Raw genomic sequence first — 15023 nt, forward strand, 5'->3', positions numbered from 1 at the left:
TCAAACAATATAGATGGAAGTACGTCATACAAGAAGGCGAACCATGTAAAATCAGATTAATCTGATGCATTACACTCTGTCCCTAGTTAATGGATGCCCTGAAGGAGCAGGAAGAAATCAATTTCCGTCTGCGGCAGTACATGGACAAGATCATCCTGAATATCCTGGACCACAACCCCTCCATCCTGGAGATCAAGAACTAACAGTCACACAACTAGCATGGAAATCATTCTATGGTGCTAGAATGAGGATCGTGTCTAGTTGTCTGAGCAGAAACTGAAAACCCCATTTTGAAGGGGAAAGGAAAGGGAGTGTGAATGCAGCACTGGAACACTGGACCAGATACAGGCAATTAGTGGACAGACATCGCCCTCTCCTGTTAAGGGGTTAAAATGCGCTTTTCTTGCAGTATTCATTTTTACTGGAATTTCTGTACTAAACTAAAGAGAGTTTCTCAGTTACTCACAGACTGACAGACTGTCATTCTACTGTGACTCTTCAACATTATTGGTCGGTCATATTTGTGCTTTCTTTCTCTTCTGCCATCATGGTTTCTTGCTGTCACTGGAGTCATTTTTATTTCATCTCACGACACTGGAGAATTATTCCTGGGAATATACGGTACTCATGTTGAAATAGTACAGAATAAGAATACTGCCGTATGTTGTTTCCTGAGGTGTTATATATGTCCGGAGAGATGCTGTAGGAAAACCTCACGATGCACATGCAAGCTGGCATGCTGAATATGCACAAAGCCGGACAGATGGGAATCTGAAACGGCCTGCCTTCTTTTTTTTTGTCATTTCAGTTGTTTGTGGAAAAAGGCCTAATGTGGATTGATTTAGAAATAATGCATGTCGATGAAGTATAGTAAAGAGGTACGTGTTTATCACAAATTAATTAAGTCATTTGTAAGGAGGAGAGGGAAAATATACCTTCTCACAATAATGAATTGGAGGTTGAATAAGAGTGGTATAAATGATTAAGATGGTCTTCCCTGCTGATGAGAAGGGGGTTCAGATGATTTGCCACGAAGGTCAAGGAGAGAAGTGTCATGATGAGGGTGTTCAGAGGATGATTTGCCATGACGGCCAAGGAGAGAAGTGTCATGAAGTCAAAGAAAGTTAATTGAAGGTCAAGTTCTTTCTTGAAATGATGTCTTCCAGGATCTTTCAGGAGCATTTGCATTGTCAATCAATTCAACAGAGTGTTGTTTTGACACACACACAAACACAGGCTTGATGTTGGTGGGTCAGAGAAAAGAGGAAGTGTAAAATGTCACTTTATAGAGCGGAAGCTGCAACCAAGGAGTATTTACTGCTTCTGTGGACGCAAAATCCTGATAAAGAGTGAGCTTTTGATAGTACACTGTATGTGCAGTAGCAATAGACAATAATGATGCACAGAAATGTAATGAATGTAAAGAATGTGTTGTGGATTTCCATTGGTGTGGATTGGACAACTGAAAAACCAGTTAAATATGGTTTGCTGCATAACCCCCCCTCAGTGTACTGTACTGTATGTCTCAAAGAAATCAACAGAAAGAATTATACTTGATTAACCTAAAACTCAATATTCAGTGAGGTACCACAAGTGTGTAAGTATACACGAGACTCACACAAGACAAGACTGGAATAGAACACTGAATCAATTGAAGCTTATAGGTTGTGGTTTGTGCCCCAGTGGCTCACATAATACTGTAAATAACATGAATGTATCACTCAGCAATTCACTTTCTGTGAAGTCTCAAAGGCTGTTTTTGTGTATGAACTGCTTTGGTTTGTCATGGTATGTTCTAAACTTCTAATACATGTGTGTGTATTGGCAAGGTGGGGGAAAACATTCTGCTGTATTACACAATTGCTCTAAACTTGAGTTTTGCTTCATTGCACAAAAAGATGTTAGTTTCATTCTGCATGGTTTGGTTCATCTTTTCTCCTGTCTGTGCCTTTTTGAAGACACATTTTTTTCAAGATGATGTTGCTATAACTTGACTAAGTTCTTGATGGTGCATTAAAGTCTGTCTGAATTATTTTCATGACTTGTAAATGTTGTACATATAGTGATGATTTGTATTCATGTGCCATTCGCCACTCTTTTTCAGATACTATGACATTTTATACTGTTTTGTCAAGGAAGACGTTGTGATAGTTTAGCTGTACTAATAGTAAAACTTAAACAGGCATAGCACAATACTTTAAAGCAGATTAGTGAAGTATTTAATCAAGTAATGATTAATATTTGAATGCAAAGTAATATTTCTTGTTTTGTTTCATTTGGAGCTTAGTTTAAGTCCTTGATTTCCGGGTCGTTTGAGATGGGATTTCTTGGGTATGATTGTCTGTCTGTCTTCCTCCTAACTTACAGAAAATAATAAATGGTGCATTATGAGCAATATTAAATGTGTTACCAATGGTCTCCTCACTGACTCATGGTCAGATTAAAACATAAACAAATACATATTCATCACATATGCATGTCTTTGGCCATCTTTTAGTCATTCAGCTGATTCAGAGGGAACAATATTGAGCTGCATTTGCTCTGTCACAAGGTCACTGTTACAGTATGTTCAGTTTTTGGCTACTGATGTTCATACAAAACATGTCAGATGTCTTCAGTTATGAATGATTCATATTTTCCCATGATTGTGCTGTCAAGCCTATGAAATCTATGAAAACGTTTAATATGCAACACAATTTTAGACAATATGTAGTGTTGTGTTTCTCTTACTAGAAACATAAGATCTAAGATTACCTGTTGCAGACTTGAGAATTGCAAATCCACCTCAAATGTTTTGTCTTATTCTGGGCGTTTGGCGCCCTCTGCCGTGCTTGATCCACCATTCATCTCCCTCACACGCATGTCAGTCATTTCTGTACAGTACAAGTCAGCGTCCTGGAGGTAAGGAGGTTGGAGGTGAGTACAGGTCAATGAGGAACGATATTTGCTTAATTCGCCTGATTTCAGATGAATATTAACCCCTCCCACCAAAATAATCCGTAAAAGTGTGTGTATAGGATGTTTGGTGTTGTGAAACGCGACAAAGTAATCAGTCATTGGTTTTCATATTGACAGGCCAATTTCACGTAATTGAGGTTAGCTTGCTCGCTACAGAAATCCACTTTTTAACACACAGAAAAGGATAAGGTTACATTCGTTTGCACTTTGCCAAAAATGAACCTACCTGCGTTTACTGTGTGCTGGATGCTAAGTTCTGAGGCCTTAAACTTCATTTTAATGATTGCACCAAATCAAGGGGCTGTGTTGGAAAGGATAAAGCAGCCGCGGTCAGGCGGCCTACATCAAACAAGGCTCCAGTATTTCTTTGTAGCCATTTGTCCCGACATGACAAGTCGCTGGCTACCAAGAAACGCTTTACAACGAAACTAAATTAGTTTGGTTACAGTTAACTGCAAGAATGTTAAGTTAAATTAAGCAGAAACAAGTTTGAGAAACTAAGATAGTTAACAGTCAACAACAGTTTAATGAAACTAGATTCATTGTGTGCGTTACTTTAAAGGACGACTTCCCCCATTTTCCACCTATCTTCATTATAGATTGTCCTCACATAAAAATGAATGTTCAAAAATATATCACATATCCTCCTACAACTACAAGGCAATTGAACTTCAAATGCCATGTTACCCATGTTAATCATGTTAGACTCATTGAAAACACTATCCCTGGTTGAGATTCTTGGGGGCATTATTGCTATTTTTTTAATTTCACACAAAAGCCTGGGTAAATATAAAATACCCATTTAAGACCCTCTAATGCAGGTTGTTTAAAACCTAATTATTATTTGGTTTATTGAGTCTTTTTTTCCTTTACCCATTCAAGGTTACATCAAATTCCCAAAACCTTAGACTCCAGGGTGCACAATATCTCACTCTGCCCACAACATCATGGGCCGGAGAAGAAGGTGGTATTGGAACCAGAATGGCCACATTAAACCAAATGGCACAGTCAATGGTGAGACATCAGCTGCAGATTTGGTTAATGGAGTCTGTGTCAATGGAGCTTCTCCAGTTGCTGCCAGTGAACCTGTTGTCGTACAAGGGTGCTGGGTAAACCATGGGTATGAGTCAACCACAAGGATGGGTGAAAAACCAGCAACACCCCCATCGACAGCCACTGTGGTCAATGGGAATGGAACGTCACCTCTCAGCTCCGAAGGGGATAGCACCAGTTCAGACACGTCTGCTTTGTCTAACTGTTCAACTACCTCTGATCCGGTGACACCAATGACAACTGACCCAGCTGGACCAAAGAAGAGATGGCGCAACAAGTACAGGTTTAAGAAGATGTGGGTCCCTACACTATTTATTTATTTATTAAGAAATGCACCACATAAATCACAGAGGCAAGCATAGTTATGTTCCACAAGGAACACAGAAAATACACACAGTCACTGTCTATATAACCCATTAAGACCTGAGGCTAATTCTACAGTGTCAGTGCCAGGTGGAAACCTCATTATGTCCCAAACGGTTACTTTTCAGGATTCAAGTTAAAAAGTTTTGAAAAAGTAGCAGATCTACAAGATTGTAGATCTGCTACTTTTGATGCTTATGTGTGATGCTGTAGTGATCAAGTATAGGGCATTCATTTATGAAAAAACACAAAAAGTCTGAATATGGAGATAAGAGGTTTCTGCCCGACACAGACAGCAACAAAATGCCTTCTAAATAAGAGTGTTCTGTAAAATGTAAGATGCTTTCCCGGTTGTAACGGTTTTAATGGCTAACGGCAAGCACCATTTTTGACTGATTAAATTGCTTAGTAGAAGAATGTTGTGAAATGTATAATTCAGTGGTAAAACATGAGTTCCAAGACTGTCCTAACTTTTGTAGAAATAAGGTTTTGGAAAACCCAGCCGTCCACGTGGCGCCACAGTCGAATGGTATTGAAGAGGTCGCAGAAACGATCTATTACAGCCAATCCTATGGTAAGTCAAATATAGTCAAATCATTGATCTACTTTTTTCCAAAATATTGTAATAATTCACTGATGTCAAGTACCAAAATCTTTATTAGATGTAACGAGAACAAGAAGTTACAGTGTTTGAATGTCATCAACAGGGAATGGAACGTCATCTCGTAGCTCAGAGCAGGATAGCACCAATTCGGACGCAGCTGCATGGTCTTGGGGTTCCGATCTGGTGGCACCAAGGAGAAATAAATGGAGAGACAGATTGAACAACAGGTGTAAAAAGAAGTACGTCCCCTAGAGTTTATTTCCCAAACAATGGGTCGGAAGGAACCCATTTGTGGGTCACGGACCATTTTTATGGGTCATGACTCGAGTAAAAATGTTTTCCTACATTTAAAAAATGTGTGTGTGTGTGTGTGTGTGTGTGTGTGTGTGTGTGTGTGTGTGTGTGTGTGTGTGTGTGTGTGTGTGTGTGTGTGTGTGTGTGTGTGTGTGTGTGTGTGTGTGTGTGTATAACGTTTTTTTTAAATAAAACTAATCCAAGTAATTGTATGAATTTTAAAACAAAACTAACAAATTCCATGAATAAATAAAAATATAATTAGGAAATTGTGAAAATAGCCGATCTACAAGCTCGCGATGCGCTGTGCGCTTGTAGATCGGCTATTTTCACTAGTTTGGGAATCACTGCCCTAGAGTGTGTCCAACTGTCCATTTATTTTAAAATAATTGTACCACTTAAATGACTGAGGCGTAATAGTTCAATGGAACACAGAAAACAAATTATTATATATTTGGATAAATATTCAAATTATATTTTTTAAATTAAATATATACTATATTTAATAAATACGCTTTTTGCGGTTTTCAAATCAAATGTTTTATGGTCATGATTCACCATAATTAATATATATATTTTCAGAAATCTATGGGGAAAAATGAATGGGCCTATCTGTGGGAACCACAAAATGCTCTATAATATGGTAGACATGTGAAAAATGAATTACAAGACTCTGGTTTCCTTACCTTTTATAGGAAGAAGGTTTCGGAACCGGAATACCCAGCCTTCCCCGTCCCCATAGCCCCACGGTTAGAAGAGGAGGAGGACTGGTCGGATGAGATTGAAGAATTCACAAGAACTGTCTACGAGTGCTTCCCCTATGGTAAAACCAAAAATATATACCTTCTTACAAAAGATATGAATTCACTTAGTCAATTATAAAAATATTTAAGGAAGTGATTCAATTTGTACAATCGCAAGCAACTTTCATTATAACATGCTGCAGGATGTTATGTAATATTTCACGTCTACCACTCGTTATTGGATATACTAGACCGGTGCCCGGCTGTAGAGCACGAGAGCACTGGAAGTTGGAGATCCATGCCCCACCCAGCTATGCAATACCCGTTGTACCCGTGTCAGAGTACCCGTTCCACCCATCTGCCTGTGTCCCTTTTATGCCCATACAGTATATGGAGATTTTTGTATCTGTCTCTCTGTGTCCCTTTATTTCTGTATATGGAGTTCTGTGTCAAGCATGCCCAAATATGAAGTGTTGTGATGTCAGAACAGGCCAGCTCCATACTGTATATGGCATGCCCAAATATGGAGCCTGGGCACTGGGCAGGGGCCCTGTCCAGAGCCCGGGTAGAGGCCTTTTGTGGCAGTTCTGGACAACCGTGGATCCTATCGACTCAAAACCGGGCCCTGCACTCCCTGCAGGGGTGTGAAATGCGTGTGTCGAGTGACATGCGTGTTTGAAGTCGGTGGGGCGAACGGTTCTCAAGTTACGTGCATTACAGCCGTACACATGTACAGACAGGCGTACAGAGACATGGTGCATTTATAGAGAGATTAACGTCAGATTGCGGTAAGAAAACTGCTACTTCTAATTCACCTTTTAACAGCTAATTATTTCCGCTCATCACCTTCATGTGGACTGTCACTGTCCAGTTTTAGGGATGGGGCCAGTATCCTGGAGGGACTGTGAAAATACAGTTGGAACGGCAATCGGTTGCAGCTCTTGAGAAGTCCAGTTTTATAACATTGCAAACCACACTTATTGGATTCCGTTGCAAGTCTGAACTAGCCATTAAAATGATCTTTTTGAGTCGGTCATACAACTTCAGAATTATTTCATACAGAAGGATGGTCTTCCTGCTTTCTTTGTCGCACCTCCAACGCTGCCATACTCTATGCATACAAAACAAAATGTCACTCCATGAAGGAAAATGCCTAATTAACGGAGCTTCTGTGACTGCAGTGCAGTCTGTTGTGTTGTCAGTCTATTTTGTGTTGGTAAATGGTGAAATAAATAAATACATGCGTAGGCTATACTGTAAATGTAAATGTATAACATCTACCGACAATATTGTGTTACAAATGCTGCCGTTGGCTTTGTTTGGTTCTGTGTATAAAAAAGTATATACAAATTATCTGGTTAACATACATGTAAGTACTGGTTGTTACATAATACATTACAGGATCTGTGCAGCCATAACCCCCTCAAACCAATCCCTGAAAATTGGTCAGTCTTTGTACAGAAAATGGTGTGTTAAGATTTGTGTTAAATTTCTCTCTCAGTGGTATAAAAAAGGACTTAAAAAGGCTTACATTTAAATTTCTGATACCTGCAGATACCTGATTTTTGAGTGATGTTAGTTGGCTGCCTCAAAGATTATTATAATAGATTAGACATATGGGTTGAAACGGTAAAGGCCAAAATTATATAATCATTCATATCAGGAACAGAGAAATGTAAAATAAGGTGCAGTATTGGTTCCGGGCAGGGTTTGCACACATGCTTTTTTTCTATTGGTCAGACTCTGACAGCTTAAAGCTGCACTATGTGCTGACATTTTTACCATTGAGCTAATAGAGCTGGCCTGCTTGCTCAGAGGATAAATCTTGACCATCGGGTCAAAATCCGTGTCAGAGATCCTGTGTCTGTGTGAGACATGACCTTTGACACGATTTAAATGTCTCCATAGAAGAGCAGGGAGACAAAATACAACCACGCCAATTGTAAATGTTATATTGTATTAATAATATTGGACAAAATTACATTTAATTTATTAAAGTTATGTATTAGTATTAAAATACTGTGTTTACTCAATAATTTCTTTTCCATTTATGCCTGCGTTGGTTTGAACCTTACTTGACCTAAAGCCTGCAGTCAGTGAGCAAAATGTCTCACTAAATCCCTTGCATCAACCACTTGGGCTCACAATGTTGGACATGTCATGCACAACTTTCAAGTTCAGCTTTCTGAGCGTACTGTCTCAAATGTTCACAATGCGTGTCCTCAGGTCCAGAAGACATCCTGACATCTGAGCTACAGGGTCTGAGAGTGTACCAGAACACCTCTCCCAACCCTAGAGGGATAGACAACTATGTCCCAGCCTCACACCACCGCAGGCCAGTCAGGTGGACTTGCATCTCCATCAGCCCCGCTGCTGAGTTAGACCAGTTTGCCGATGTGTAAGATGAGTAAGGAATGGTAATCGACAGTAGGTGTGCATTTTATCATTGTAGTCAGCATTCCTATGCATCCACCATTTAGGTCATTGTCAAGTTGCTGTGGGCATGTGCCCAAATGACACTACTGTAGATATGCCTGATTTATACTTGGACACTTCCTGTCTCGTACCAAAAAAATGATAGATATACAATCTTACATTGTGAGCTGAAGATTGGTTGTTTTACAAAGTTTAAGGTCCTAGGTACTCTAATTTTGCGACACAAGTTTCATCAATCAAGTGATGTTCACGTTCACGTTGGGTTGTAAGGGGCTTTCTTGCTGTGATTCCAGTCCTAATATTGTATCATCTTTATTTTACTTTTCTGTCTCTCACAGCATGACAAAAAGGCACTTTGAGCATAGACATGAATGTTTAAAAAAAAAAGGGAAAAAAGATTCTGTTAGTTTTTGGGAAAGTGAAATGGCACTTTAGATGTTATATTATACTGACAAAAGATCCAGTTTGCGGTTTATGTCAGGAATTGCTAGACTTACTTCATGCCCAGATAACTAAACAACCAAAGGTTCCACCAATGTTCTACATCACTTTCAAAATTAGGGGTGTGTGGTGTAAATATTGATTCTTTGAACTGTTGCCTCATCCCCATATTGGCCCTGGGACAGTTTTAGTTGGGTAGTAGTGAAGGTTTTGAGGTCTTCATATTAGGTTTCATTTTAGATTTTATATTCAAGATTTTATATTAATTTGTTGTAACTTTGCAAGGTCTTATTAATTAGTTACTGAATTGTGAGCTCAGAGGATGATTTTATTTGGCCTCTTTCCAACATTGACTGTTGCTTATGTGATGTATTTGATGTTGTGTTTGATAACCCAAAAGTTTTCTTTATGTCCTACTCAATGCAAGAACTTGAATATTATCATCTGAAGGCTGCTTGAGTAATCCCCTCTGCCTTTTCCCATGTTGTTACATAGTTGATTGTAAATTATTTATAAATAACAGTGTGTTCATATAACTTCATATTAATTTTTCTCCATAGATCTATGTCAACTCTTGTTAAAAAAAAAAGCTATGATGTCACATGGTTATACGTTTAAAACTCATATGTTTGGATCCCCATGAAGGTAATGGTTCTTTCCCATCAAACCTCTTCAGAATTGATGGTGAAAGATGAAAAAACTAAACCCATGGCCCATTTCCATGTTACATACAGTTGATTGTAAATTATATAACTGTGTGTTCATATTAATTTTCTCCATTGATCTATGTAAACTCTTGTTAAAAAAGGCTATGATGTTACTAGGTACCGTTATAAGTTTAAAACCAATACTTTTGGATACCCATGAAGGTAATGGTTCTTTCTCATCAAACCTGTTCAGAATTGATGGTGAAAGATGAAAAAACTAAACCCATGGCCCTTTTCCATGTTGATTGTAAATTATTTATGTTTTCATAACTTAATATTAATTTTCACCTTTTATCTACTATGTCAACTCTGTTGTCAAAAGCTATGATGTAACTAGGTTATACATTTAGAACAGTTATGTTTGGATATACCCATGAAGGTGTAATGATTCCCTCATCAAACGTGTTCAGAACTGAAGGGTTGGTTGTACTGCAGTTCTTTACTTTTCATTTTCTCAGCCAAAAATAAACCATAAGTTTCAACAAATGTACCACTTAGTATTGAAGCTTTGTATGTACTACTGGTATTTGCATTACAACGATTTAACCAAACCCCATAAAGTTTCTCAATTCCCATGTATTCCCACTATGTCACACACTTTTGCAATTTTGATTCAATACTTCATTTGACAAACAGCATGAGGTACAGTCACACATTTGGGCTCAACGGAAAACAAAAGCTTCTGGGGAATTGTTTCCAGAGTTGGAAAACGGAAAGGGGGTTGGACTTGGAGGGGGCGGGGTAGAGGGTGGTTGTAGCAAAGATGGTTTATGTATGAAGATGGGCCATCTTCATTGGATCCACTAGAGGCTAAATGGTACACAAAGCCTACAAATGGTCTCCTAAATATAGTAGGCGTGGTTTGCTTCTCCCCGACCCCCACCCTCCCCCCCCTGACAACAACACTGTTTCCACACTCAGTCTAGTAGGTGGCGGTAATGCACCATTTAGGTTTGCCAACCGCCATGAAACCCGATAGAAGAAGAAGACAACAACACTGACAAGTCATTTAACAAAGTACATTGAAAACAACTGACAAGGTGTACTTTTGAAATAGTCGTTTTAGTTTCTCGAAACCTCCAACCATATAAATTCATGATTCATTAAAAAGTCTCTCCCTAATAGAGTTGTAGAATGGACAATAAAAAACTAAATGCTTTTCATTTTTAATTTCCTTTAGATCACACAGACTACACATAATCTATCCTCCTCAACCGTGCCTACATATCTGCCTGTCTCAATATGCAGACCAAGTATGCCAGCTCTAATTTGGGCACATAAGGATCATTTCTAATCCTTTTAAATATGTCCATTCATTTCACATTATAATATTCACATATTATCATCTTAATTATGGGGTCAGAGCCCCCTATGTGTTGTCCGTGAAATTGCAGATGGACAGAGAGAGGCTTCCGGACTCATCTCAAATCTCGCGAGAGTTTGTTACTGGGATAAAGAAATCTCATTAACAAAGTAGATTTTCTCCTGATTTGTCTCGCTAAAAGAAGCCATTTTACTATGAATATTTTGTAAATATTGTGTGCCTTGTGATGATTGGGTCCAGTATTTAGTGCAGTGACCATGGAGTTAAGGAATGGTTCAGAAGCTGTGTTCACGTTCACTCTCCCATTGGAAATGAATAGACTCCAACATTCTTCCTGTCTCCTAATAATGTTACCGCCCACCTCACGCAGATACAGGAAGTAAAGCAAAGTGGTCTCTCTTGCTAATTCTCCTCTTGGGTTGTAGCCAGTGTATGCCATCATCTTTCTATGGGAGAGGCGACTACTTCCCCCTTTGACGTCCTGAAAGATGGATTTTCAGCCCTTTTTTTTGAAGGATGCCAGTGATCCACATCATACAATTACAATTTAGGCATTTAGTAGACGCTTTGTGGCCGTGGGTGTCACAATATGAGGCAAGTCTTGGTAATCAAAATGGATAGTAGAATTCCATCAGACCATCACTCACATACATGCTTATTCATTGTGCATAGTTCTATCACTGAATCAAACTAGCAATTGATATAGTGACACTCATACACTCATAGTGAGACTACAGTGTTGAAATTCATGTTATTTTTTCTCACAGTTGAAAGTAACCAGTCACATGCTGGCTGCCAACCTCCCCTCACAGATGCAAATCTGTACTGCAAAGTTAGTGATTTCAGTGAATTGTGTTGCTGAGAAAATAAGCAGTTGTCACTCAGACAGGGACAGGATGTTTATGCCAATAATATTCGCCCCACAGTAGTCAACCGTGGCCTCTTCTGTTACTTCAGTAATGTGGACATAAATGAAAAACAGGTAGGCTATGTGGTTATACATTATTTCACTGCTACAAACTCGGATACAAAGAATCCATTGACATTGTTAATCAGTTTATTTTGTTGTCTTTATTAGAATTGAAATGCTACTACATGCTGTTGGCAGCACATCCTGAGGAGCAGTATTTACACCTAAACAAGACATCATCAGTCAGAGACTTGGGCTATCAAGCTGGACGTGAGGTACTTGGTATTAAGCATCATGCACAATACAAAATGTAAGATGAACTAGTGGATGGTCTCTTAGATGAACCAGTTGTTGCAGGGATTTACTTAGGGTTTTCAGAATTTTGACAACAATGTCGCAGGAGTCAGCAATTGACATAATTTAAGTGAGGTGTTATTAAATCCAAACGTGATAACAGTTTTTCACCACTAGGTGGTAGTGTTACTTTAAGCATTATATTCCACCTCTGTGCCGAGTTATTTCCAGACACCTCTGGGAGTTCATTGAGTTCACTCCCAAGGACTCAGAAGATGTGTGAATTTACTTGCATGCCCCCCCGCCCTCCTGGAGTTTCATTTAGAGAACCATTTATGTTTCTCAACTAAAGGCCAGCTGTTTCCAAGCTGAATAATAATTAAACCTAATTAATCTCCACAGATGTTATGTCAATAATAGATGGCGGTCATAATCATCAGCTCTTATACTGCACTTGCAATGTTAAACAGAACTTTGAGTATTTCAGTGTGACATTAATTATTAAATTAAATCAAACTAATGAAGGTAATGCGGCAGCTTTTCATGTTGTCCCCATCTAATATGAGAGCTCATGATTTTCATTCATCCGAGGGCAAATGTGAGCTGAAGAGGTGCACTGCCTCACCACACCAACTAGTCTTGGGGAGTCACTTTGCATAGGAGTATTGTGAAGCACTTTGTGGATCAATTCAATTGAAGGCAATGAAAGAAATCAATTGTATTCTGACTAGGAAGTGGTGAATATTGGAGTAATTTTAGAAATTAAGGATTGGCTGAATGTGATCAAACTTGGTTTGTTTTTTATGCTTATTTTGTTATTTACAAACAGCCTAATTTGGTAATTTGGGCTGAACGATATTGGACAAATTTGACATTGCAATATTTGTATTTATGTATTTGAAATCTATATTGCAATATAAAAAATAAGAGTTGAACTCTAAATGCAGAATGTGTGTCTGCATGTGCAAGACCAGTTACCAAAAGGTTGTTAAATCATTGTGAGATTTATTAGACAGACTTTAATGTTTTACTTCCAGATTAGTCATGAAAAATACAAAGTGCTAGTACTGTAATTTATATCAATAATAATAATAATAATAAACTTTATTTGTATAGCACCTTTCATACATAAATGCAGCTCAAAGTGCTTCACAGGGCAGGACACAAAAATAGAATACAATAAAACACAGTCAAGTAGTTAAAATGATAGAACAATGGCAAAGAACAAAATAAAAGTATAAAAACATAGAGAAAAAATAAATAAAAACACAACATGCAGCAAATCAGTCAGGACAGAGTAGGAACGCAGATATTAAAACTCAATTAGTGAAGAGGTGAGTCTTGAGTTGAGATTTAAAAATGTCTACAGAGGGTGCGTGTCTGAGCTGGAATGGTAATTTATTCCAGGCTGTTGGGCCGTAGAAGCAAAAAGCTGCCTCACCATATCTTTTTGTGCACATCTTCCTAGGCACTTCAAGCAGGCCAGCAGTGGAGGACCTGAGGGGGCGGTTAGGGACATATCTAGGAAGGCAGTCACGGAGGTACGAAGGTGCAAGACCATTTAGGGATTTATAAACGAGTAAAAGAATTTTAAAATCTATTCTAAAAACCACTGGGAGCCAATGCAGTGATGTTAGAACTGGAGTAATGTGTTCTCTCCTTTTAGTTCTAGTTAACACTCTAGCAGCCGCATTTTGAACAAGTTGGAGTCTATCCGTCGATTTCTTTGGCAGGCCTGAGAGGGCATTACAATAATCTAATCGAGAAAATACAAAAGCATGGACCAATGTTTTAGCATCATCTAAAGATACATATGCTCTTATACGTGCGATGTTTCGAAGATGAAAGAAAGCTGTCTTGGTAGCTTGATTAATGTGCGCATTAAAGAAGTAAAAGGTTTTTGTACAATGTGATGACTGACCCAATTTTGCCATAGCTACATTGACTTGACTCAGTGTTATAGCTTTGGATTAGACTCAATTTGGACAAGTACCATATTTGATTTATGGCAGAATTCACCTACTGTATGCTGTGTGTTGCATCAACCGTGACTGTGTTATTTTGAGAGATGATGTGGCTGTCTGGCTGATCATGTTTTTTTTTATTTAATACAGTACTACCTGTTTTTTTCCACTGTACCTCTCTGCCAGTACCACATCCTGTTTTGGACATACTTCTAGTTTTTCTGTTGACCCCCAGTTTGAATGTCATATTCAGCACACCATGACCAACTGGTAATGTACAGTTGTCCGTAACTCTGCAAGCAATGACAGATGTTTTGCATAAATATTGAATCACAATTAAACCCACCAGTTGACATTGTAAACAAGGACCTCACACACTGTGTATCCTATAATTCAAGTTTGAATCTAGGACCAGATGCATTTCTGAAAACCAAGACCTTTAGTTCCTTTGAGATCCATATTTGTCCTTTGTGAATCACCATGGCCACCACGGTAATGGCCTTTTCATCTCTGTTCTCTAATCTATCATTCACACTTCTGATTGATCTGGCAACTTAATGGTTTGTTAGACTATAGCACAGGAAAAGACCTGAGAAGAGACGGGTAGAGGATTGTGGTTGGCTCACCCCAGTCACAGAAAACAAGAACAAAGAGGAGGGTTTTTAACCTTTCTGCCTCTCACAACGAAGATGATGAAATGATAAATGATGAACTCAGCCAGTGATTCTGGATGATTACTAAGCTGAAAGGCTTCACATAGGCACAGAGGGCATCTGTGTGGGATTTGTTAAACCTCCACCTTTCCATAGTTAAAAGGTGTGGTTGCTGACGTGGGTGTATGTACCGTGGGGGGCGGCATGTAATAATGTAATAATCAGTATGCTGTCAATTCAACAGCTTCCCCCCTCGTCGCCATTCCAGTAATCTCCTGC

At 38.7% G+C, this 15023-nt stretch overlaps 2 protein-coding genes across 3 annotated transcripts in view; both read left to right on the top strand.

Moving 5' to 3' along the window:
* rab11fip4b (RAB11 family interacting protein 4 (class II) b) overlaps positions 1 to 2034 on the top strand; it is a 38889-nt gene extending 36855 nt beyond the window's left edge. The window contains exon 13 of the mRNA XM_079499046.1: positions 87 to 2034. Coding sequence (XP_079355172.1) covers positions 87 to 203 — 117 coding nt within the window. The 3' untranslated portion in view covers positions 204 to 2034. The remainder of the gene's footprint in view (positions 1 to 86) is intronic.
* Positions 2035 to 2791: 757 nt separating this feature from the next.
* On the top strand, positions 2792 to 10089 carry LOC306922328 (uncharacterized protein). 2 transcript variants are annotated; one of them, XM_079499846.1, is made up of 6 exons: positions 2792 to 2916; positions 3841 to 4306; positions 4854 to 4948; positions 5082 to 5217; positions 5968 to 6095; positions 8242 to 10089. In XM_079499846.1, the coding sequence occupies exons 2-6, from the start codon at positions 3906 to 3908 to the stop codon at positions 8415 to 8417; spliced, it is 936 nt and encodes a 311-aa protein (XP_079355972.1). In that variant the 5' UTR covers positions 2792 to 2916; positions 3841 to 3905; the 3' UTR covers positions 8418 to 10089. The 2 variants fall into 2 exon arrangements, with proteins under 2 accessions (XP_079355972.1, XP_079355973.1); XM_079499847.1 differs by lacking the exon at positions 8242 to 10089 and adding an exon at positions 6887 to 7263.
* The last annotated feature ends 4934 nt before the right edge of the window (positions 10090 to 15023 follow it).

Source organism: Electrona antarctica (genome assembly GCF_951216825.1).
Source record: "Electrona antarctica genome assembly, chromosome: 4".
Taxonomy (NCBI): Eukaryota; Metazoa; Chordata; class Actinopteri; order Myctophiformes; family Myctophidae; genus Electrona; species Electrona antarctica.